Below are 26536 nucleotides of genomic sequence, written 5' to 3'. Positions count from 1 at the left end.
TCCACAGAGCACACAACACAACTAGCAGACCTGACCTAACTTTTATCTCTACAGACATTACCGACTCTTCTAAAATAACAGTACTTGAAGACATAGGTAGTGACCACAGGCCTATACTCCTCAATATTGGAACGCCAGGTAGATACCAATCCAACAAAACAACTAGATGGAACTATAAAAAAGCTAACTGGGCAGCTTTTTCACAAGAAACAGGAATTATCAAGTATAATTGAGACAGACGTCGATTCAACCTACACAACTATAGTCTCCAACATCTTACAAGCAGCAAAAAAATACATCCCTCGAGGCCAAGTTAAGAAATACAAACCTTTTTGGACACCTGAATTAAATAAATTAGTAAAAGAAAGAAACATGGCCAGGAAGACTATAGAAAAAAATCCTACTAGAGAGAACAAGACAACGTACAACAAATTGACAGGGCTTATAAGATACAAAATTAAAACAGAAAAAAAGAAAAAGTGGACCACAAAATGCGAACAACTAGATCTAAACAAGGATGGTCGAAAGGCTTGGACCCTTCTGCACCGGCTAGCAGGAAAGAAACAAATAACAAACCCCCAACCTATAAAAGGCACTGACGACATAATAACAGAAAACCTTAAAAAGGCTGAAACCTTCAATAAATATTTTGCCAGCATTAACAAGTCAAAGCCAAGAAAACAACTGGACCAGGCCTTTTATAGTGTGTAATTTGCTTTTTTTTTTATATTGAAGAGGTACTTTTTAGCTTCAAACCCCAACTGGAGTGGGGGGGGGGGGGGTAAACTCAAAACCCCTTTGGCTACGCTCATAGAATTTTGAGTGTGTAATTTGCTTTTTTTATATTGAAGAGGGGGTTTATCGTAAATTTTGGAGGGGGTTTTAAAATCAAAATCTTCCTTAACTGTGCTGTTGGAATTTGGAGATTGTTGGTTGCATTTTTTTGTTTTGTTTTATAGAAGAGGGGGATTTAACTGCAAAAACCTTTGTTAGGGGGTTTAACATTCAAAACCCCCTGTAAGGGGTTTTAAACTCAAACACCCCTGGTAGAGGGATTTGTATATAAAACCCCCCTGATAGGGGTTTTTTAAATCTCAAAACCGCCTGGTAGGGGGATTTTAACTCAAAACCCCCTCGGCTGTGCTGTGGTAAGTGATGATTTAGTATTAAAATCTCACCTAAAATATTCAAAATGAAAGCAAAAATCAGTCACGTAATTCCGTCCCCCCCCCCCCCGAAATGAAATCGGGGGGGGGGGTGAACCCCAAGGAAACCCACCTCCCCTGGCTACGCCCATGATGTATAATGAAATCGGATTTTCAATAGGATATCTTTTCTAGTTTATCGTTTTTAGTATGAGATCTGAACGTAACAGACGGACAGACCACTCAAAACAAATAGCATAGAAGCCTTTTCCCTTTCGGATTTGAAGGGAGAGTTTTTATTAATCACTTAATTTTAAAATCTGGGCTCGAAAAGCTTAATTGGTATAAAATTAGTTTTTAGAAGTAAGCAATTGTTCCTTTTTATCACTTCCATTTAGAATGCGTCTCCTTAATTATTTATTATTCCGTTGCAGTTGGCAAGACAAGGGGAAACCACTCTTTATTAAAAGATACGTGTATTGTCAATAAAATAAAATTTTTGTTATTGAATAACCAAGAACACATATCTAGACTAGAGATATTAGATGTAGATCTAGACTATATATAGATTTCTAGATCAAATTCTAATCGTCTAGACTAGTCCGTCTATTCCAACTCTATAAATTTGACTAAACTAAAGATTCACTAGTCTAGATTCTATATACATATTTAGTCACTAATCTGTAATCACTTCAGACTTCAGCAGATCATCTATATGATCTAATCTATTAATTATAATTAATTCAAGACCAAGTTTTCAAGTCTATTAATATTACTATTGACAATTGATCTAATTATTCTAATAAACTAGTTAGTATTATAAATTAAATATAAAGCTAAAGTGGCAAAGTCTTCTACTCACTTACTACACTGATCTAGTCACGGTAAGTCACCTAGTTGTAGTTGTCCTAATCCTAGACCTAGTCCTAGACAGCCTAGTCACTAGTCTTGACTAGTGAGTAGTCACGTAGTGTCACAAGTGTGTGGTGATTTACATTTACTTAGACCGACTAAGTAAATCGTTTAGATTCTAGTTCTAGTTTTTAACACAATTTTTTAATGAGTTTGGAGTTTCATATTTTCTTGATTATGATATTAATGATAGATATAAATTATAATTGTTATTATAATTCATTGATCATGGTGATCATTTGTAATAATGTGAGTTCTTTAACTGTTTAAGTGTAATTTTAGTTTTTTAATTCTGTTCAGCCAGATTCTTGAGTGTCACGGCTGACAGCACAGTGTCAGTGACAGTCATTAGGGAAACAATTACATAACCTTTTCAAAAAATGGGAACTACAAGTAGTAGTCTAAGTGAGCTGCCCAATAATGAGTATTTAAAACATCTTTCGAGCCAGCACCCTATCGATCCTATGGATCCATTTTGGAATCAATTATTGTCATTTTCATTTCAAATACCAGTAAACAGGTAAGCTAAATTATAAATATTACATTAATATGCCAAAATGTAATATATATAATATATCTAACCAATCAGATAACATTTTCAGGACTAGAAGATCTAGATTAGATTCTAGAGATCATTAAATTTTTAATTTTTTTTACTAGAGCTAGTATCAAATTTGCTTTGAGCTGTGAATGTTTAGGATTACTAGCATAATTATGCTTACGATCAAGGGTTTGAATGTATGAGTTAGAATATTGTACATATTTTTTACAGTAAAATTTCACAATAAAGTTTGCTTGTAAGTTTTTTAAATGTCCATTTGCATATATACACATTAAAGTTTTATCAAACTGACAATTTTTCAAATTTAGAACTTCGAATTTAGAGTCAATTTCTTATTTATGTATATTTTCAGCTCTGATGCCAAAGTTTTAGAAGAGTCTACAGAAATTATAGCCAGAAATTTTGCATTAAACAATTGCCACACTGGAAATCTAAGGGCACTCATTTATAATTTTCTAATCAGAGCTTCAGAGTTGAAGGCCTCAGCACAGTGTGAAGAGTAAGTTTACTCAGAGCATGTTGTATAAATATATATATTTATATATATATTTATTTATAGATATATATATATAAATATATATATATTATATGCACATTAATTATTGATATATATATATATATATATATCGAAAACCAAGCCTTGCATCTAATCAGTGGAGGTATGAGAACTACTCCCAAAGCAGCCTGTGAAATAGACTCCAATATTGAACCTCTTAAGTAAAGGCGCAATAGAGCAGCAAAATTACCAGATTCTCAAACAGAACTCCTGGACTTAACTACAAACAACCAACCATTAAAACACATTTAATAAATGAACAAAACAATTTAACAAAAGAATCAAATCCACTGGAACTTAAAGTAGGCACACTCGAAACAATTGAAAGCTATCCAAAAACAGCCATCTATATATACACACTGATGGATCAGCCTTCCAAGCCACCATAAATGCTGGTCTTGGTGCCTTCCTGGTCTTCCCCAAAAATAAACACTTTGAAATAAGTGCACCCTGTGGCAACTACTGCTCAAACTCTCAAGCCAAAATTGAGGCAATTACAATAGTTTTGCAGACAGTTGAAAACAAATTATATGAAGGAATACCTTTTGATCATCTTAAGAGCTGAGCCAAAGGCTCTTCGAGCTCTAAGTTTGAAAAAAACCCTGTTTGGACACCAAACAGTAAAAAAAAAAACCTGTGGGAACACAGTTCTGTTTGTGAGAGACCCCAGTCAATGCCTATGTAAAGCATTGCTGTTTCCAATGCCTTTGGCCGCCGATGCATGCTTGGCTGTACATGGCCGAAGGCCGAGGGCACCGGGAGCCTCCGCCATTTTCCTTTGTTATACCAAGCTAACTGTGGGTGACTCGCCATTTATGTAACGGTCCCTTGAGGAACAGCGCATGGATGTGTGACAGGTTTATGGGGACTCTTTTGCAACTCCGCCCATGCAATGGGTGGACTCTCGTCTACCCATGGGCGGACTCTCGTCTACCCATGGGCGGACTCTCGTCTACCCATGGGCATACCCACGCGAGTTATGTTTCGCCATTCATTTAGCCTAGTTACCCCCTCAAGTAACCGTTTCCACCCAGGTGCCACGTTGAAAAAAGGGCTGAACAGCGTACCCGGGATGAAGGGATACAATCACCATCAGATATTGTTGTCATTACAGACTCCCAATCCACTCTTCAAGCACTTAACAGCAGCACCTCCAAAAGCCCAAGAGAGTTGACAACACTAATTGTGATAATACATCAGATGATGACAAAATTAAACATAAATATCACATTACAGTGGATCCCTGGACACATTGGCGTCATGGGAAATGAACGGGCCGATAAGCTATCAAAGGCCGGATCATCTATGGAACAACCAGACCTGTTAACTACCTCACCATAAGGTCAATGTTAATCAATAACCACAAAGAGGAGTGGCTCAACCAATGGGCAACAGAAAACACAGGCAGATCCAGGTACAAGGAAATGAACATGCCTAACAAACTGGACAGTATTAACTTCCTCCCATGCAAAGAGCAATCTACAATCTTCCAACTAAGGACAGGACACACACCTCTGTTAAATTACCATCTCAATAAAATAAATTCACACAACTCCTCCTTTGTAGACACTGCACCCACCCTTATGAAACCGTAAATCATATCCTCTTTGAATGCCCCTTCCTACCACTCCAGCCCAACATAACCAACACCCTGTACAGCAGTGCTGAACAACTGAAGAAAACAGCACAATATTTTTCCTTGCATATGTCTTTGAAAGAGCTGACTGCTCAGCAGCAAAAAAGCTGGCTAGATATATATGTATATATATATATATATATATATATATATATATATATATATATATATATATATATATATATATATATATATATATATATAGTTAACATTTGTCACTCTTCCAATGACTCCATACTGAAACTTAGAACTAAAATTAATCCCAGAAATGGAAAAACATAACCAACACCCTGTACGGCAGTGCTGAACAACTGAAGAAAACTGCACAATATTTTTCCTTGCAACTGTCTTCGAAAGAGCTGACTGCTCAGCAGCAAAAAAGCTGGCTAGATATATATGTATATATATATATATATAGTTAACTTTTGTCACTCTTCCAATGACTCCCTACTGAAACTTAGAGAACTAAAATTAATCCCAGAAATGGAAAAACATAACCAACACCCTGTACGGCAGTGCTGAACAACTGAAGAAAACTGCACAATATTTTTCCTTGCAACTGTCTTCGAAAGAGCTGACTGCTCAGCAGCAAAAAAGCTGGCTAGATATATATGTATATATATATATATAGTTAACTTTTGTCACTCTTCCAATGACTCCCTACTGAAACTTAGAGAACTAAAATTAATCCCAGAAATGGAAAAACATAACCAACACCCTGTACGGCAGTGCTGAACAAATGAAGAAAACAGCACAATATTTTTCCTTGCAACTGTCTTCGAAAGAGCTGACTGCTCAGCAGCAAAAAAGCTGGCTAGATATATATGTATATATATAGTTAACATTTGTCACTCTTCCAATGACTCCCTACTGAAACTTAGAACTAAAATTAATCCCAGAAATGGAAAAACATAACCAACACCCTGTACGGCAGTGCTGAACAACTGAAGAAAACTGCACAATATTTTTCCTTGCAACTGTCTTCGAAAGAGCTGACTGCTCAGCAGCAAAAAAGCTGGCTAGATATATATGTATATATATATATATATAGTTAACTTTTGTCACTCTTCCAATGACTCCCTACTGAAACTTAGAGAACTAAAATTAATCCCAGAAATGGAAAAACATAACCAACACCCTGTACGGCAGTGCTGAACAACTGAAGAAAACAGCACAATATTTTTCCTTGCAACTGTCTTCGAAAGAGCTGACTGCTCAGCAGCAAAAAAGCTGGCTAGATATATATGTATATATATAGTTAACATTTGTCACTCTTCCAATGACTCCCTACTGAAACTTAGAACTAAAATTAATCTCAGAAATGGAAAAAATATTAATTGAATGCTTTGTTTTTCTTTTGTATATGTTTTATTTTTTTTTTTTAACATTTGCGATAGTTACTAACTACAATACACTTAATTTTTTTTTTCAGTAACATATTTATTTGGCAGACGTACAATGCCTTGTTTATCATACGAAGCCTTTGTAAATATTTTGTCGAACATTTGAGTGAGGAGTTGCTGCTTCATCAGTTTGACTGTCTTCCACCAAAACAAGATGGTAAGATTCTGTTGTTTTCCAACTAACATTGAAATCTGTGCTGAATACAAACAGGGTAGGTTGGTTTTTTTTTGTTAGTTCAGTTGACAGACGTCTAGCATGAGATAGCCTGTTAAAGTTAGTAGCAGCAGTTTTTGGCATGTACACCAAAAAATTAGATTAATGTAATAGTCTTTAAGCCTACTTACTTCCAATATTTATCCACTTGCAACACATGCTGTTGAAAATGATTGTAGGGCTCTTTGCCCAGTAGCTTTAAATATAGATAGGCACGTATGAAGACTTTGATTATTTAATTAATAATTATTAAGTTGTCTAGATATTAAAAATGTAATTTGGATTGCAATGTGCGTGTGTGTTATAATTAATGTATAATTTCTTATTATTTAATAACTATATATCAGTCCCAAGGTTCAGTCTAACAGACACACCACACACACCCAGCTGTACATCAATTAATCAATGATGTGTATGATGATTTACAATTAAACTTATACATTTAATCCAATGAGATTTATACAATGAAATGACACATGACTAATGGGAATGAAAAAAAAATGAATATAAGTACATATAGCATAATACAGTTCAATTAAATTAAATAGTATTTAAAACAGTTTGATGTCCAATAATATTGCCCTCAACAATATTTTATTTCAAGCCAAAGATTCTATGAAAGGTTCAGTTCACTTCATATAAAAAAAATGTTCATGGTAAGTATCTTCTAGCCAAGATGAATGTTCACCAACGATGAAGATAACCAAAGTTCATAGTAGCACGAAAACTCACAATATCCCAATGTAACACCAAGACTGAACACTGAAAATCTGAAATCTGGAATCCAGAACCTGAATCCCTATAGAAAGACAAATAACTGATTCTTCTAATCTTCTAATCTAACTACAAAATAGAAATACGACCGAATCCTTATTAAAATAACTTTACAATGTGAAATAAAACTCACCCTAAACATTTTTATCTCAAAGCTAACTAGATGCGACAGCGTGGTGGCTGAGTGTTTAAGTGCTTGGCTTCAGAACCTGAGTTCAAATCTCAGTGAAGACTGTGATTTTGAATTTCAGGATTTTTAGGGCGCCCTAACTCTGATGGGTACCTGACTTAAAGATGGGGAAAGTAAAGGCAGTTGATCATTGGCCACATGACAACCTGCTTGTTAACCATTGGCCAAAGAAACAGATGACCTTAAACATCATCAGCTGTATAGATCACAAGATCTGAGATGGGAACTTTATTTTTTTTAAATCTAGATGAAATCAACTGACTTGACTTTGGTTTCTCAGTTTAGTACACTACTGAATGTGAGAAATAAAAAAAAAACTTTTTTGTTTTTATATGTTTAGTTCTTTTCTATTATTCTTTTAGTTTTAATTCACAACCTGATTTACATTTCTATTCAGTTTCAGTGCTCTGATAAGGTGATCAGAACTTTAATTATTTTTTTTAAAGCTTTTCTATATGATTTAATGTTAAATTTAATCTTGATATAAAATATTTCGTCATCTGCAGTAAACTTTTATTATTGTAGGCACCCCTGCTGATGATACAGCAGAGATTGGATCTCAGATTGAAGAGTTTATCAATGCTCTGGTTGAACTTATTGTAGATGTTCCTGTTCTGTAAGTAAAAAAATTTGCATGAATGAGTTAATTTTGTGTACAACAGAACTACTTGTGTATAGTATGACTACTAGCAGCAAGCATCAGAGATGTAAATGCAACAATTTAAGTTTTGATGATTGTGAAGTTGGAAGAATGAAACCTTGGAATAGAGATACTGATGAAATAGTATCCTTGAAACACTCTTATTGCTTCTACATGTGTGATGAAACAGTTTAGTCTAGGTCCTTGAAAGTAGTTTTTGCATTTAAAGAAAGTATAAATTCTTTGCATAAGGTGTTTGGGTTATTGAACATTCACTTTAACTGCTCCAAGAAATTCAGGGTTTATTTAAAGCTTTTTAATTAATTCTATATTCTTTTAAAAAAAAGGTTTGAAAATGCTTTTTATGTAGTACAGCAGTCATTTTGAAATAAAAAAGAAGCTTTTTTATTTGCATAGTAGACTTTTTTTTTAGTTTAAAAGGTGTAGCTACTTTGTAGCATACATACTTGACTGCGAGGCTACAAGTTTGAGTGCCTAGGAATTTTTGAAAGAGGCATGAGTTGTGTTTGTTGAGCACCTAAAGACAGTACAAATCCTTCTCCAAGATAATCTTTCCATATTATAGCATAGCAAATATGTGTGCTATATGGAGAAAAAAAAACATAGAAAAAGCAATACTTAAAATTATACAATTATTTGAAGTATTTTTGTGCTTGAAAAAATTCTTTGTTGTAATGATTCTCATCCATTAAATTCTCCAGAAACTTCACATATGCCCTCCATCTTGAAACACTCAACACTCTTATGGTACTGTTGTCTATTCAAATGTATCACAGCCAGCCTGCCAGTAACTTTGCTGTTTACAAGATTCTCATGCAAGGAAAATGGTAAATGGAGTTATATTTTTATCAGAGTTAATTTTACATCAAGGCACAACATTTTCTCAACATTATATTTTTTTATTAACTTAATTTCTCCTTTCCAGACAAATATTTAATCTAAATTGCATCATTTTACTTTAATAACTTTAATAAGATTTGGGAAACATCAAAGTTTGAGTAAAAGAAAATTATTGTGCAATCATGTTTTTTAAAATCTGAAGTAATGGAAATAACTTGAAGGCTTATTTAATCCTTTTCACTCCCAGTTGAGCTTAGGGCTGCAACCATAACCTCGATGTCCTCCCTGCTGTCTTTGATCTCCCAGCCTTTTTCTTCCCTTGTTGATTTGTCATCACAACCAATTATTTGAAGCTTGATGGCTGCAACTTTGGTTTAGAGTGATCCAATTAATTAATTAATTTGTTAGCCAATAACTAAGATTGGTGAATCTCATACTAAGAGCTGCCAACCCATTACTTGATGATGTTAACCTCCATGGATTATCAATAAAAAAACCAACTTCATAATTTTTTGTTTGTAATCTACATTTCAGTGCCATACATGCCCCTCTCCTGATAAAAGCTTTAATGTGGAACTACATCAATCAAGAGAAGTGTCCCCCTGAACTGTACAGGAATCAGTCCGAGGATGGGAGCTTCATTTACAATGCTACAGCTGCACTTGCCTGTAAGTATTGTTACAGCATTAGAACTTTTCTTATCTTACCAAAATACAGACATGACTTCAAAAAAAAAAAAAAGAAGATTATTACATCCTACACTTGTCCCTCACATCTAGCTTTCTTTTACCAAGAAAATATTTGAAAAGTGACTTATCCCTGACAGTGAATACTTAATTATATAAGAAACATTGAAATTGATTTTTTTTTAAATGAAGTCATGGAATCATTATAGTGAAGTAAAAGTTGTTGTTTTTTTTTGTGGGTTTTTTCTTAACGCATTTATAGTTGACTTATAGATGGTGAAATCTATTATAGAGAAATAAGATAAACGTTTGGTCTTGGCAGTAAAATTTCAGACAGAACAAAATACAGCAAAATGTCTTTGTCATTGTTTCTGATTGATTGTCTGCACATAGTAAAAAAACATTTTAATAATAAAAAAAAAATAATATCATCATATGAAATAATTATAAAACTTAATACATATAAGGAAACATAATGTACATTAGATTACTATGAAAATATAAATTAACAGCAACTTCTAACTGCTTTTTACACACAGTATATGTAACAATACGAAAATGGCTTTGCAATCTACCAAACTGTTTAAAAATGTGATAATGCCAAGTAAAATGATTGAAAAGTCTTATATTTGGTTTTTAATAAACTTTTAGCCTTTGTCTTTTATTTATTAAGGTTTAGTAACATTACAGCAGGTTAAAAAGCTTTAATTTTATCAATTTCATTGATCTCTTGATAAATAAAAATATTCAACATTATAAATCTTTTATCAAAACTGCCTATGCCTTTCCTTTTGAAAATCTTTTATATATATATATCAGGGTTCGTAGCGCTCCTAAAAACTCCTAAAATCTCCTAAAAAATGAAAAGTCTCCTAAAATCCTAAAATTCTCCTAAAAATTGCCGAAAGTCTCCTAAAATTTTGTCCACTCTCCTAAAATTTTTACCCAATATTAAAAAAAAAAAATCTTGCTTATTCCTTGCTAAAAATGTGAGGGGAAAAACAACAGCGTAACTTGGCATTCTGATCGCATGACCTTACGGGCTGGCTGTGTTAATGAGCTGACCAGTGACGCGTCTACACCGCCTTTCACCCACTTGTGAAGCGCGACCTCGTGATTGAAGATGGCCTTGGATCAAGCAAGCATTTCACCTGGCAGTATTTTTCTGAAGTCATTTATTGTTACCACTAAAGACGCGCTAGATCTAGTCTGTAGTGACTATTGCCTATAATTAGAGCAATTACAAGACTAATTTGTAGGCTACACTCCTCCGGGCCCTCCCTCACCTAAAATCTTCTTGTTGTAAGTGTAAGACTAAGAGTGATTTCGCGTGGAAAGTCCGTAAATCTTCTAGATCTAGCTAGTATCTAGTAACTGTAATAGTATCTAGATTTAGATTTAGATCTAATTTAGATCTAGTAAAGATAATTCGCACCTAACCTGAAAACTCCGTGAATTTTTGTCAATTTAATGATCTCGATACATCTAATGTCTAGATTACTCTAGAAATACGCTAGATTCTAGATTTACGCTAAATCACTTTGAGTCTAGTGAAGATAATTAGCACAAAGAAGTGAAAAGCCCGCAAATTTAGACTCTAGATCTACGGTATATCCAGTGAAGATAATTCGCATACTGCCGCGAAAAGTCCGCAAATTTTAGTGACTTAGATCTAGACTCTAGATCTACGGTATATTCAGTGAAGATAATTCGCACACAGCCGCGAAAAGTCCGCGAATATTAGTGACTTATGTCTAGACTCTAGATTTACTCTAAATCACTAGAATCTAGTGAAGATAATTCTCACACAGCCGTGAAAAGTCCGCAAAATTTAGTGACTTAGAGTTAAAGTCCGCGAATTTTAGCGAATTAGCTTTATAGTCTAGATCTTCTGTAAATTTAGTGAAGATAATATTCACACGGCAGTGAAAAGTCCGCGAATTTTCGTGACTTTGATCTAGACTCTAGATTTACGCTAAATCACTAGAATATATATAGTGAAGATATTTCTCTCACATCCCTGAAAAGTCCGCGAATTTTAGTGACTTACATCAAGAGTCTAGATCTACTGTAGATTTAACGAAAATATTTCTCATACAGCTGTGAAAAGTCCGTAAAAATTATTTCACTCGTAAAAAGCCAGGGAAACTATATGGTTGAAAATGATTCTGCTAGGGAGAAAAACGCGAATAGGTCTAACCCCCCCCCCCCCCCAAATCCAAAAGCCATTTTTTAGTAAGCAAATGTCAACTAAACATTCAAATAGGCCAATATTGCCCTATATATTACTGGCTCTGTTTATGAAAAGGATTTAAGTTAACTAATAGAAGAATAAAACATTACCTCAAATGCACACCATGACTCTAGTATCTATAATTCAGCATTTTTTTTTTTTTAAATTCAAATTAACAACTCTTAGCTTAGCCCTTAGGACTAGATCTAGAGTAATCTAGACCTAGTCAAGTCAGTCTAGTCTAGTTTTAGTGTTAGACTTAGACTTTAATTAAGGCTTTAGATCTACTAATCATCTACTAATACTACTAATAATAACTAATAGTAATATTCTATATAGTTAATTATACACGTAAATATATTGATCTAGAATTAGATCTAGTCTAGGTCCATATTTTGAATTTAATAAACCATTTCATTTGATTTAATTGTCATTGTAAATTAGCTTTCAATTTAGATTTAGACATAAATTAGGCATTGTAAACCTTAAACTAGATTTAGACTAGACCCCTTTAAAAACTAAAATCAACAACAGTCATCATGAAATTGCTCTGGCTATTTATCCTAATAATTACTAAATACATACTAGCTGAACACAGAACCAGATCTACCTTAGTCAACACTAAACTTAAAAAAGAAACAACAGTCATAATCAATCATCACACTTTAGATCAAAGCAACTTAAAAAATAACCTAACATACACATCCATAACACTAAAGAAGATTACCCATCACAAATGGAAGTTCTCAATCAGACACAGCAGAAATAAATACCTATCACTGTTAATATTAATAGCAGGAGATGTAGAGTCAAATCCAGGGCCTAGATCTAAAGATAGATGCAACATCTGCAAAAAAGTATGCACCATGAAACAGAAAGCCATTCAATGTGACACCTGCGATGAATGGTACCATGCATCATGTCTCCATATGAATACACCTGTGTATTATGCCTTAGGCAACAAAGATGCATCATGGCACTGTGTACCGTGTGGGTTACCTCAGTTTACATCAGGACTGTTTGATTCCTTTGATGCAGACACTTCTAACCCATACAACATCCTAAACACCATCCCAAACCAAACTCACCAACCACTAGCCAGATCCACTCCTGTTAAACCTAAATCTACTAAAATTAATACAACAGCCTCACTAAACAAACCTACTAAAGAAGTAACACCAAAATACCTTAAAACCTTAGTAATAAATTTTCAAAGCATTAGGAACAAAACAGCAGACTTAGAAATTTTATTAGAATGTGAGAAACCAGACATAATTGCAGGCACAGAAACTTGGCTACATCCTGAAATTTATAATGCAGAAATTTTCAATAGTAATTATGAAATTTTTAGAAAAGATAGGGCTGATAATCATGGAGGAGTTCTTTTAGCAATAAAAAACACTCTTATAGCAGAAGAAATTACCTTACCTAACTCAAAAAATATAGAATCAACATTTTGTAAAATTAATACCACCTCAACATCCCTAATAATAGGCAGCATTTACAGACCACCAAATTCTAGTTTAGAATACATGCAGGAACTATGTAATCAGATTACGACACTTAAAGAGACAAATAAAAATGCAGTTTTTTGGATTATGGGTGATTTCAACCTACCTGATATAAATTGGCATTCTCAGCCCCAGGAGACAAAGACATATTACTGAATTTGAACCAAGTAGACAACATAGAAGATATAGTAGTACAAGAAAATGGAATTCAAAAACTATTAGCCAACACCAAACCAAATAAAGCTTCTGGACCTGATGGTATTCCAGCTAGATTACTCAAAGAACTAAGTAATGAGCTAGCCCCAGTGTTCAAAATACTCTTTCAGGCTTCACTTAACCAGGGCAGAGTACCAAAGGACTGGAAAGAAGCTAATGTCACCCCCCTATTTAAAAAAGGAGAAAAATCTGACCCAGGAAACTACAGACCAGTATCACTTACCAGCATCACATGTAAAATCCTAGAACACATAATATGTAGCAACATCATAAACCACTTAGACATACATAATGTCCTCACACCATACCAACATGGCTTTAGGAAATATAGATCATGTGAAACACAACTAATAGGACTAATTGATGATTTTTCAAAAGGTTTAGATAATAGTGAACAAATAGATGCTATCTTACTAGATTTTTCTAAGGCTTTTGACAAAGTTCACCACCATAGTTTGCTTAAAAAATTAAAATATTTCGGCATTAATGGTCCACTGCATCAGTGGATTAAAGACTTTCTGATAGGGAGAGAACAAACTGTAATAATAAATGGCTCTAAATCAACACCGATAACAGTAAACTCAGGTGTACCTCAAGGAACAGTCTTGGGTCCACTACTATTTTTAATTTACATAAATGATTTACCAAATTGCATTACTTCAGGAACAAAAGTCAGATTATTTGCAGACGATTGCATAATATATAGAACAATAAAAACAACACAAGACACAGATATTTTACAAAGAGAATTAGATGAATTACAGAAATGGGAATCAAATTGGAGCATGTCTTTCCACCCAGAAAAATGTCAGTTGTTAAGAGTAACAAAAAAACTAAAACAAATTAATTCCACTTATCTTATTCATGGCAAACCAGTAACACAGACTAAAAACGCAAAATACCTAGGTGTTATAATAAATGAAAAACTGTCATGGAATCCACATATTGATGAAACTACAAAAAAATCAAACAAAGCATTAGGATTTATTAAAAGAAATTTCTATAAATCAAATAAGAACATAAAACTAAAATGTTATTTAACCTTGGTTAGGCCAATAATAGAATATGAATCCTCCGTTTGGGACCCCTCAACTCAAGAAAACATTAAGAAACTGGAACAGACACAAAATAGAGCAGTGCGATTCATAACAAACGAATATTCACATTTGGCTAGAGTAACACCTTTAGTAAAATCACTAAATTTAGAAAGCCTTCAGGACAGAAGGCTCAAAAGTAAAGTAGCAATAATACATAAAACACTGAACCATAATCTTCAAATACAAAAACAAAATTTAATAAAATACTCTGAAAGACACAAAGATAAAGGCACATTCCTCGTCCCATATGCTAGGACAAATTTGTACAAATACTCCTTCTTCCCTAGTGCTATTAGAGCATGGAATGGTTTGCCTGAGCTAGCCAGGAAAACCAGTGACTTGGCAGAATTTAAGTCATTGGTTAATATGCATGACTAAATGCATGACGCGTAGGACGTAATCATCTTCTTTTTTGAAGTAACGTCTGTATTATATAAGATAAGATAAGATAAGATACACATAGGAACTAAAAATGTACATTTCCATCACAGAGAATATACATCATGAATAAGGCATCTCTAAGAATGTTTCTTATTTAAAAAAAAAAGGAAAAGTAACCATTTGTAATGTTTTTAAATAAATCTTTGAAAAAAAATGGTTGTTTGAGGTTTTGGGATGACAGTCAAGTTGTTACTAGATTAAAAGATAACTTTCATTACATTTTCTGTGGACATACCACAGCTGATAACATTGTTTCTGTGGCATATTGGCAAGATATTTATTATTTTAAAAATCAAATAACAATAATTGATTTGATAAATGCTTAGTTTTGTGTATGTTTTACTATGTATCACACAAACGGATAGGAAACACACACACACATCATACATTTCATCCTTAAAAAACCTCCTAAAATCTCCTAAAATTTTGTCATGGAAAAGTGCTACTAACCCTGATATATATATATATGTATATATATATATATATATATATATATATATATATATATATATATATATATATATATATATATATATATATATATATATATATAAACTAACTTTGCACACTTCTTTACTATTAATTAGGGCATTATCAAATACTGCTTAACTTCATATTACATTACTGTTTCCTTTTAATACCTCTCTTTCCCTGGTTGACTTTCAGCAAGTTTATGGAGTGTGGTCACTCTGGGAATGGCCAGCAAAGGCAAGAAGTCTGAGGTTGACCAGTTTGAGACTCTTTTGGCCAATCAGAGCTTGCTGTTCACCTTGGTGCTGACCAATCACTGCACTTGTGATAAAAGTGTACACAACCCTTATAGACAAGCTTTGTTCTCATTCACAGATTCACAAGGTACAAAAGTTTTTTTTTACTTGTCAGCAACAGTGTTAGGTCACTAATTTTGATACCAGTGAACCAGATTTATTAAGTTTCTAATCAATTGCAATATCATTTGAATGTTACTTTCTGTAACACTTCTTCTGGTGCTTATTAAAGTATCAGCTGTATACTAACTAAACTTCTTCTCTTTTCTTGAATTATTGCACTTCTATTGTTGGGGATGTCTACTATAACTAGAGTGGCACAACAGATATTGAAATTCACAAATTAACTCATTAATAGCAGACAATATATTTATGAAATGTAAAGTAATAGCACTCTGGCTAATCCAGGCCGATGAACAATATTTCAATAATTACTTGCAAGATTCAATATCTAATAGATTTTATAATGATACATTATAGCACTCCACTCAATGCAAATAGAGCTCCTCAAAACATATGTCCTTACTCTCCGAGGACTTAATTGAAAGCTTGCCCGTATGACCATGTGGCCAGATAAAAAAGAGGCTTGCCCATAATTCCAAACAAAAGATAATTAGGTGTTCTCAGAGAACACCGATTACCACATGCCACAGTAGCTCTCACACAATGATGTAACAGTATGTGTGTCTATTGAATAAAATATATTCAGTTATAAATAGTCAGGGAAAATGTTGTAATATTGGTGTAAATAAATCTAAATAAAATCTTTTTCAAAGCTATCCCATAATACATCAAGTTAGATCTTAGCCTTGCTTCATCTCTGTAGGGGATTCTCTAAAGTCTCATGGTGTGTGACATTTTATGTCTCTAGAGATGATTGCAGTTTTCTCATGTGACTAAAGAGGCTAATCCTCTGTACACAGCTAGGGATTAAATGTCTGGCATCTGTAATCACTATAGCTTTTGAACCATAGCAGTTGTTTCACTGCCATACTTTGCAGAGTAATATTCCAAAGACTTAGTCTTTTGCTGCTTCACAGGGAAATATTGTAAGGACTGTAGCTCGGACCTGTGCTGAAGCTTGGGCTAGCGTTTCAATGGTCAGATGGATGTTGTGGGCTAGTATTTTGATTTGTATCAATGGGTTATGATTCTATTACATCATCTGTACTGGTAGTTGTTACTCATGAAATTGCATCAAATTTTACATTGTTACCATCCTTTCTGTACATAGTAAATAATCATTGCATTAAATGTTTTATATGTACTTTAAAGAGTTATCAAGTCATTTAGTTAATATGCCCTTGGCTTATTTCTAATCATTAGAATTTCAGGGGACCTGAGCAAACGAGCCAAGGCATAAAAAATCAAAACTGATATATTTTAAAAAAAAACACATTTTAATTTAATTTTTTTTTTTTAGATAAAAGCAGAAATGAGATTAATGTTTGATATCAAAACATAACTTATATGCTGACAGAGATCATGCTATTCTGAAAAATAAAAGTACACAAATATTTCTTCCACCCATCACATAATTATTGCTCTTTTTATAAAAATTGCTTTTTTTTTTTAACTTAAATAAATAATAATCTTCATTTCCCCCACATTTGATTTGTTAAATTTTCAGAGTCTGGGGCTATCAATTTGACACATTCTGCCTCAACCTTCAAGCTGGACATGAGCAAAGTGTACCATGTCCTGTGCCAAACGTTACACGATGACCAGACCACACTGCTCCTCTATCTCCTTCTGCACCAGAACCCCAACATGAAAGCCTTCATCCTTTCTCGGACCAACATTGACCTGCTGGTGTGTAGTGTTTCAGGTCATCAAACTCCCATGTTGACCATTTGTTAATTAGTAGAAAAATTAGGCTACAGTTTAATGAAAGGGAGATAGTAGCCATTGACTGTCATTGATTGCTTAACTGAAAGTCTTTGAGTCAAATTCATGTAGTCTTTTACTAGGTCATGATATTAAGTTCACTTGTGAGTTTGATCAGCTATTTATGGGGGAAACTATGCTGAGTAGGCTTATTATACATCAAATGATGTATTCTGTTTTCAGGTGATGCCACTTTTGAAGATACTGTATGACTCCCAAGAGAAGAGCTCCCATCACATCTACATGGGCTTGATCATCCTGTTGATACTTAGCGAAGACGAAGTCTTTAACAAGGCTGTTCATGAGATTGTAGGTTCATGTTTCCATACACTCCTGTCCAGAGTTTCTCTTTTATAAGTGGTTTCTGTGAGTAAAACAAAATTAACTTAGCAATGCAGAACCTATTTTTTCCATTTCCCTTGAAATATTTGAAGATAGAAAACAAATTAATGGCTGGAGTTGAAAGATATTTCCCATACCAACTAATAAAATGTGTTTCTGGCTCAGATTGTCTGAGATTCAAGACTGAGAGTGAGTTATGTTTTATTGTATTCCACAAAGATCTAAAACTGTCCTTCATCCAGGGAAACAGCAAAATGAAAGAATAGCTGACAGCAAACACATTTTTTAAAGCTCCAGTGCTATTAACTCATTCAGTTTTTTAACTTGTATTCCAGATGGTAAAGAATGTTCAGTGGTATAAGGAGCGCCCTCTTTCAGAAATCTCTCTGGGTGGTTTACTTATACTCGTGGTGATTAGGACCATTCAGTACAACATGACCAGGATGAGGGTACGTTCAAACTTTCGCATTATTTTGTCTGTGGTTTGGAATAAGTGAGAGTGAATAATTATGTTTGTGTGTGTGTTAAAAATCATAGTAGCATGTTTATGTATATTTGAAGGTCTTAAGCCTGTTATACCATTGATTTTAAAACTTTATTTGTAAAGAAGTGAATACATTGACATCAATTATGTTTTGAATTTGGTTAATGTAAAAATAAGTTAAAATATTGTTTTCAAACAAACGTCTACTATTTGAAATCTTTGTTAAGGCTGAAAATGTTTTATAAGGACAACTAGAGTAGTATTGAATCCAACCAAATTTGAGGAATACCAAAACATGAGTTGAGGGAAAATGCATTTGCTCTCTCAGTGCTGGCTTCTTGACAACTTAATACTAATTTTAACACAGTCTTTTTAAATGGTGTTAATTTAACACCTTTTTAATTTAACATCTAATTTAATACCTTTTATTTCAAGACCTTCTAATTTAACACCATTTTATTATAGTTTAAATCCATTTAATTTAACCCTCTATAATTTAACACTGTCATCTCCGTCATCGATTGCCTTGTAGGTCTTAATTGCATAGCTTATTATTAATTTAAATAATTCTCAGTGTACAGACCCAATTAGTCTGAGATGTGCAAAGCATGATGGAGCTAATATAGTCATTTATAATTTGTGAGGGCAAATTTGCTTGACAAGAGTGTCTTACTGTACCAAAACCTTAATGCAGTAATAATTAAATGTAACTGTTTTTAAACTTGATGCCAACTTTGTTCTTCTGCTCAAAGAAATAACTTGTGGGCTTGAAAGTTTTAATCCTTGTCGACTTCATTCTCCACAATAACTCAAACTTGGAAACAATATTTCTTGACTGCAAATATTATTTATTGTACAGTCTGAAGTGTGTTATTGACTGACCATTCACTTAGATAAGAGAATCACCCAAAGCTTTATACAAACTAGAGTTTCATAACATAGAAAAACTAATATTAATAGTAGTTCTATTTACTCTAGGGAGCTCCACATGTTGAAGCAGAAGTGGCTAAAATAAGCAGTAAAAAAAATTATTTTAGGTGATACAAATAGTTTTTGTAATTCTATGACAGCTTCAGTGATCTTGTTTATTTTAGATTACAAATTTGAAGCCAAATCTTTTGAAAAGCTGATTTTATTGACAGACACCTCTTTTTTTTTTTTTAAAGAAAATTTTTACTTTATAGCACTAATGAAAATCTTCATTTTATTTATTAAAAATCTTCATCATTTTATTATTATTTTTTTAAAATTGTTATGCTTTTTTAAAAAAAAAAGGCCATTCATGGTATTTAAAATGTTACGCACAGATATTTTTATGGTCTTGCAAAGTTGTACATTGATGTGACTATTTTTGTGGGACAGTAATTTAATAGCTTTTGTTTATTTTCAGGATAAATACCTCCACACCAACTGTCTGGCGGCACTGGCCAATATGTCTGCCCAGTTCAATAACCTGAGTGCATTTGTCTCACAGAAAATCATCAAGTTAGTTTTTAAAATAAAGTTTGATTTCAAGACATAAAATTCTGTCAGAGTATTTTTTTTTGTAGTAGTCTGCAGTTTATTTTCTCTGCACAATGGATTTGTATTTTCCCTTACAAATGACACTAGTCATTAAAAATTTAAAACAATGTAATGGCATTACCCGGTAACAAAATGCCATGATCATATTCATAACATTGGCCTACGTCTAGTAATTTTAAGATTAAACGTGTAAATTCATACGAATCCTAGTTTAGATATAGTAATTTAATTAATTTTTCTGCGAGGGGAATGTCTGGTCCAAGTAGACCTACTCCAAGTCTTTCATCAACTCATAATAGTCGCTGCCAATTAAATTAAATATGATCTTAATTTACAGTTATATCTGTTTAAAACATTTTAGATTAGTTTGTCATTTTATCTCTCCTGTTCATGCTTATAATGTTATCACAGCGCCTTGAGCCTACATTTTTGTTTGTTAACAGCGCTCTATAAATTAAATTATTATTGTTATTATATAGATTTATATTTTTGAGAAACATTTATAGTCTTGTCCATGTTTTCATTTGTTAGCTACTTTTTGTTTCATTGTTTTTATTTTCTCTCCAGTTTATTTTCACAACTGTGTAAACGCCATTCCAAACTAGTGGACCAAATCAGAGAGTCAGCACTCAGTGGCAACAATGATGAACAGACAGACAATGAACAGCAAGATTATGTACGAGTTTTATGTCTAATTTTTTTATATTTGATTAAAATCTAGTTGAATAAAAAGAACAACCCACCAAAAGGTATTATACTATCATTCCATGGGAGTCTACTCATAAAATGTTTAATTTCTATATAGCAAGATATTGAAGGTTCAAAATCGAGGTTTAAATATTTAACTATTGAACTAAACCTTCTAATTGAGATCTAATTCTAAAATAAGGAAATGGGCAGACTTATTGTGTAATGGTTGTCATACATTGGCTTTTTATTTCATTAAATGTAGAAAAATAGATTTTTTTTTACATACCACAAACCATTTTGTAGTTATTTTGAACAAGTTTCTTTGTCAAAAACTGAAAACTTTTCATGCATTCACTATAATTTGTAAGTTTTATTATATCCTCTATAGCTCCAGGATCTGTCTGTTCTGGAGGAAGTGCTGCGCATGGTGCTAGAGATCATCAACTCTTGTCTGAGTTCAGGCCTCCAGAGTAATCCTCACCTGATCTACTCACTTCTGTACCAGAGGAACTTGTTTAGTGCTTTTAGAGGACATCCCACGTTTCAGGACATTATACAGAATATTGACACAGTAGGTGCATCCTTTGTTTTGATTTCTTTAAATATATGTGCACCTTGCGCAAAATTTGGGAAAATTAATAAAGTAAGGCTGTCGAGGATTGAGATACATCTAATCTAGCTCTGGTATTTTCAACTTTTGATCCATGAAAGAGAATATATTATAGCACTTACATACACTATTTTAGTATTATGAAACAAATTGTATATTTTTATTAATAATAGCTCTCGTCTTTGAGACTGAAGATTAAGGAGGAATGCAGTATTTGGCAGTCCTAGCTAAGATGTAGTGTATTTTAATACATCCAGCTCAGAACTAACTGTCTGCTGCTGGTTGGTTTAAGAGCTCTTTTTGCCATCCTCTGTCCTATGCAGTAGTTTATCCTTTAGGGAAGCCTGGTCGAGAGGCTAAGTACGCTTAAACTTGGCTTGGCTACTTATGAAGGGGGATTCGAGGTTCGACACCCGACTTGGGCAGAGTTGTGTTTACTGAACGCCTAAAGGTAGCATGGAAAACCTTCTCCCAGATACCCCCCCACACACACACACACACACTGGTCCACAAATGAGATTGGACCATAGCCTTCTTAGCATGTTATAAGCATGAAAGTAGCGCTATATAAAAGCTATAAAATAATTAAATGTGTATTCCAGTACCTTAGTAAGAAATCTCCAGCTGTCTCATTTGTAAGGTGCCTGCTGTTCCCTCTTATATAAGAAATCTCCAGCTGTCTCATTTGTAAGGTGCCTGCTGTTCCCTCTTATATGTCAGTTAGACAAGCTGGTGCATGAGCTGGTCTATAGAGCATGGCACCTCTGTTACGACATCCACCTTCAGCTCACCAAAAAAAGTATTGCTTTAGGCATACAGTTTGTCCTCCATAAGTTTTATGTGCCCTGCTAAGTGTACCTATCGAACAGCAAGAAGTTCCTCTACACTGTCAATACCAGCATTGGCAAGAACATCCCCAATTGTAGGCCTGTCTTGCCATCATATGTCTTAAGTAAGATGAAACCCAACACAAATTGGATTTGTAAGATTCTGACATTCCTTCTGAAATGAAGAGTATTGCAGCCTAGTCCACAATGGCAGAATCATTGAGATAGGACATATCACTTGACTAAGCAGATTGTGTGTCTGTTTATAAACAAGTACAATTTTAAAAATCCTTAAAAAAAAACAAAGCCTATCAAAGCGAAAGAACTCTGCACATACAACTATATCTCTCAATAATGTAGAATTTTTCCCTTATTCAATATTTTAAAAAAATACCAATAACTGATTCATGGAGTTTTGTTAGGCACAATAAATAATTGTTTAAAGTTTTAACTTCACCTCAGAATGGGTGTGGGAGAAATAATGTGTTCAATTATCTAAAGGGACACAACCCTAAATATTTTGCCATATCTGTGAATACTGAAGAATTAATTTCCCTTGTTGGTATCAAACAAAATAATTAATTACCAGTAATTAATTGACTAATTTTTTTTTCTTTTATTAATTCATGTCTTGAATGAATAATTATGCAAAGTTTCAACTTGATCTGAGAATGGGTGTGGGAGAAATAATGTGTGCAAACTTTTTATCAGACAAAGTGAGTTGATATAAGATTTGTAAAAATTGTTACTAGATAGCTCTTATGTAAATAAAAAAAACTGTTTACATTTGATTTTATTTTGATCTCAAAACCTAAAATCATTTTTTTGTTGTGTGCTTGATATAGAAACCATTAAAAACCACCCAGATGACAAAACTGTGATGTATGGATAAGTTTTGTTGCAATTTTTATAGATCCAGACTAGTGTCTTATTACATAAACCAAACTTTTCAACATTCCCAGCTTCTAGCCTTTTTCTCTTCTCGTCTGGAACATCTTGGCGCCAACCCATCACCAGGCAGTGTCCTACAGGCAATCAAAGATGGAAGTATGGTCTTCAAAAAAGAAAAACTGAAAGTATGAATATTTAGTTTGGTGAAAATTTTAACTTTGTAATGATTGAGCTTATTTTATTATATAAGTTTCACCTCACTCAGATGTCTAATAATTACACTAGATCAGCGGTTCTCAACCTTTTAAGCTTGGTGACCCCTTTTTACAATCCCCTACTCTGCCGCAACCCCCCCCCCCCCAACACACACATACAGAAATAGAAGAGTAGACAATAACAATCCATATTTTTGATGGTCTTAAGCGACCCCTGGCAAATCGTCAATCGACCCCCAAGGAGGTCGCGACCCACAGGTTGAGAACCCCTGCACTAGATGCTTAGATATAGAAGTTACTAAAACAATGGATAGGACAACTGTGTTGGTATTCTTCACTTTATAATTATAATAATAATAATAATGATATCTTTATTATCTAAGAGGAAATGTCTTGGATCCTAATTATCTGTGAGGAAATGTCTTGGATAGATTGGCCTTTTTTTCTTCTGCTTTTGACTTGGATAGATTAGATTTTTTTCATCTGTCTTTGTCTTGGATAGATTAGACTTTTTTGTCTATTTTTGTCTTGGATAGATTGGACTTTTTCTCTTGTTTTTTGCCTTGGATAACTATATTAAAATTTAAACTTTATCCTTTTTTTTTTTTTTTTTTCAATTTAGGTTTAGGAAACTGATTATTAGTTTAGTAGAAATTGTTTCAATTAATTCTAATTGGATTTTTTGTTTCGCCTTCATCTTCACCTATCCCTTAGTCTGTTGGGACACCACACAAGATCAGTTGACTGTCTTTCTCCATTCTCCTCTGTCTTTTCTTTATGTCATGTTTGTCATTTTAAAAAAAAAAGTATATATATATTTATATATATCAATCAGTGACAGATGACACAATGTCCTCAATTGCAAACAAAATACTGAGTTAAGATATTGGCAACTTATCCAAACATTTAAAAATAAAATTATGTCTAGATCTATTTATTTAGTATTCATTTTAAAAGTACATTTTCATGCTGATATTTGATTGTAGCTTGACAAATGGGAATGACAATATTTGTGTTCCCCTATTAAGCTGTTTTTAAATTAAATAATGAATAGTCATCTTGTTAGCAAAAGTCTACTTATTTTAACATTTATTAAAAAAAATTTATTTCCCAGAAATTTCCAGAGCTTAAATTTAAGTACGTTGAAGAGGAGAGTCCAGAAGAGTTCTTCCTACCGTATGTTTGGTCCTTGGTGTACCACTCGTCACGTTTATATTTCAACGCAAATAGAATCTTACTATTTTCTCTCAACTCTGACAGTGAAATTAAACATGTTTAACTGAGCAGCAAATGTTTACGAATGTTCCCTTCATATCTGGTTTTTACACTGTACCAAACATTTGATTCCTTTGATCTAAGCTTGTATTGGCTGCTCTTGATTAAGTCCTTTTAAGACTTGCAGGAAAGAGTTAATGTGGTGTCAGACTTCCTGTTAGGAAATTTGATTTAGGAAAAGATCCTGCTGTGTATCAGCTTTGTAAGTTTGGACTGTTTGTGACCTCTAGCATTGAGTTATACATAGTCTTGATATATTTTTATTGAATCACAATTTATGTTAGTCTGTCAATGTTCATTTCTAATATGTACAAATGTGTATACAGTGAAATGTGTTTCAAACCCAAGTTGGTTACCTCCCATCTCATGGCCAGAAAATAAGTCCCTGGGAATCATAGTGGTCTTATCCCATTTGAAATAACGAAGTAAAATTTTAATATTTAATTTTAATTCCATATCAGTTTTTGGGTTATTCCAATAAAACATTAATTGCTTTCATAAAATTTGTTTGATGCATTTCTGTGTAATAGTATAGCACCTTTTCTTTCCACGTCAGCTGATCAGTAAGTCAATGTCATATAGTCTCTGAAAACATGTTATTGGTTGGACCAGCATTCCTCAACCTATGGTCCACTGGTGATAGATGTGTCAGGTGGTCCACTGATGATAGATGTGTCAGGTGGTCAACTGGTGATAGATGTGTCAGGTGGTCCACTGGTGATAGGTGTGTCAGGTGGTCCACTGATGATAGATGTCTTAGGTGGTCCACTGATGATAGATGTCTTAGGTGGTCCACTGATAATAGATGTCTCATGTGGTCCACTGATGATAGGTGTCTCAGGTGTTTCTATGATGATAGATGTCTCAGGTGGTCCACTAATGATCCATGTTCCTGGTGGTCAACATTCAGTGGTGTCTCCAACTGGCCCACAAAAAATGACCCACAAGTTGACTTACCTACACCCCTCATGTGTCTAAATCCTTTGCTCATCTCAATATTGAATGAATGTGCCAAGGTTCTGGTACTTTAATTGTGTAGTGGAAAGCCCCTCCCCCCCCCCTTCCTTCCTACTTTTTCTCCCCAGGACCAAGTCCCCACATAGAATTTCTAAGGGGGGTGGGGGAGATGGAATGTGTCCTCAGGAGCTCTTTACTTGATCATGTTGTCCATGAACTGGATCAAGTCCTTCCAATTAGATTCTCCAGGACTGCTGTGTTGTTGTTCTTTAGTATAGTTCATTTTAATTCATTTTATATTATTGTGTATAAAGTACTTCACTCTAATGTTTGTGCTGATGGGTATTTTTGATGTAAAAGTTGGGTTTATTAATTTATTTTTGTTTACAGTTAGTAACAGTAAGAGCTCCTGCCAGCACACTGGCAAACACAAAACTTTATAAACTTGTAACTCATTTCACAAAAAATGTATACCTGAGAGCTGTTTCCATTATTTGAGAAAAAGGGATTCTATGTTTTTCTGGGGGTTATTTATTTTGTTTCTTAGTTTTCTATTTTTGTCATGTGGAACCTGATTTGTGGTACCTAAAGCTGGGTACTTTTTTGTATAGTGTGAGTTTGTTGTTTTCTAGCTGTGTCATATATCTATAAAATACCTGTTGTAACATATATATATATCTAGGTCTATAAAGTACATTGGATCTATTTATTGTTTTCCAATTGTGATGAATCTTGAAAGAAACAAAAAAAATTTTTTTGAAACTGTAAATATTGGCTGAAATATTTTCTTGTAAATATATAAAAAAAAATTGTTCTTATTCAAATTGTTATTTTATTTGCTTTGTTGTGTGTTTGTTTTTATGGGTCCTGTTCCTTTCATCCTCTGATCCAACAAATACTAATTGTAAAAAGGATGAAATTAAGACCATATTTCATACATTTATTTTCATTTACATGACAAAAAGTGTGGCACATTAAATGAAAATAGAA

The 26536-nt window shown here is 33.5% G+C and overlaps 1 protein-coding gene across 3 annotated transcripts; it reads left to right on the top strand.

Annotated features, from left to right (window-relative positions):
* Nucleotides 1-1617: 1617 nt before the first annotated feature.
* On the top strand, nucleotides 1618-26316 carry LOC106076381 (dymeclin-like). Of its 3 annotated transcripts, XR_008775910.1 has the most exons (17): nucleotides 1618-2029; nucleotides 2358-2577; nucleotides 2972-3118; nucleotides 6244-6371; nucleotides 7918-8008; nucleotides 8755-8880; nucleotides 9428-9561; nucleotides 15744-15932; nucleotides 17475-17656; nucleotides 17915-18040; nucleotides 18409-18522; nucleotides 19948-20042; nucleotides 20649-20757; nucleotides 21160-21342; nucleotides 23171-23284; nucleotides 24429-25241; nucleotides 25296-26316. XR_008775910.1 is itself a non-coding variant. In XM_056017290.1 (16 exons), the coding sequence occupies exons 2-16, from the start codon at nucleotides 2438-2440 to the stop codon at nucleotides 24591-24593; spliced, it is 2043 nt and encodes a 680-aa protein (XP_055873265.1). In that variant the 5' UTR covers nucleotides 1618-2029; nucleotides 2362-2437; the 3' UTR covers nucleotides 24594-26316. The 3 variants fall into 3 exon arrangements, 2 of the variants coding, with proteins under 2 accessions (XP_055873265.1, XP_055873264.1); XM_056017290.1 differs by having other exon boundaries at nucleotides 2362-2577; nucleotides 24429-26316; XM_056017289.1 differs by having other exon boundaries at nucleotides 24429-26316.
* The last annotated feature ends 220 nt before the right edge of the window (nucleotides 26317-26536 follow it).

Source organism: Biomphalaria glabrata, chromosome 18 (genome assembly GCF_947242115.1).
Source record: "Biomphalaria glabrata chromosome 18, xgBioGlab47.1, whole genome shotgun sequence".
Classification (NCBI taxonomy): Eukaryota; Metazoa; Mollusca; class Gastropoda; family Planorbidae; genus Biomphalaria; species Biomphalaria glabrata.
The sequence above is the reverse complement of the archived record's forward strand: the minus strand, read 5'-3'. Positions and strand labels throughout refer to the sequence as shown.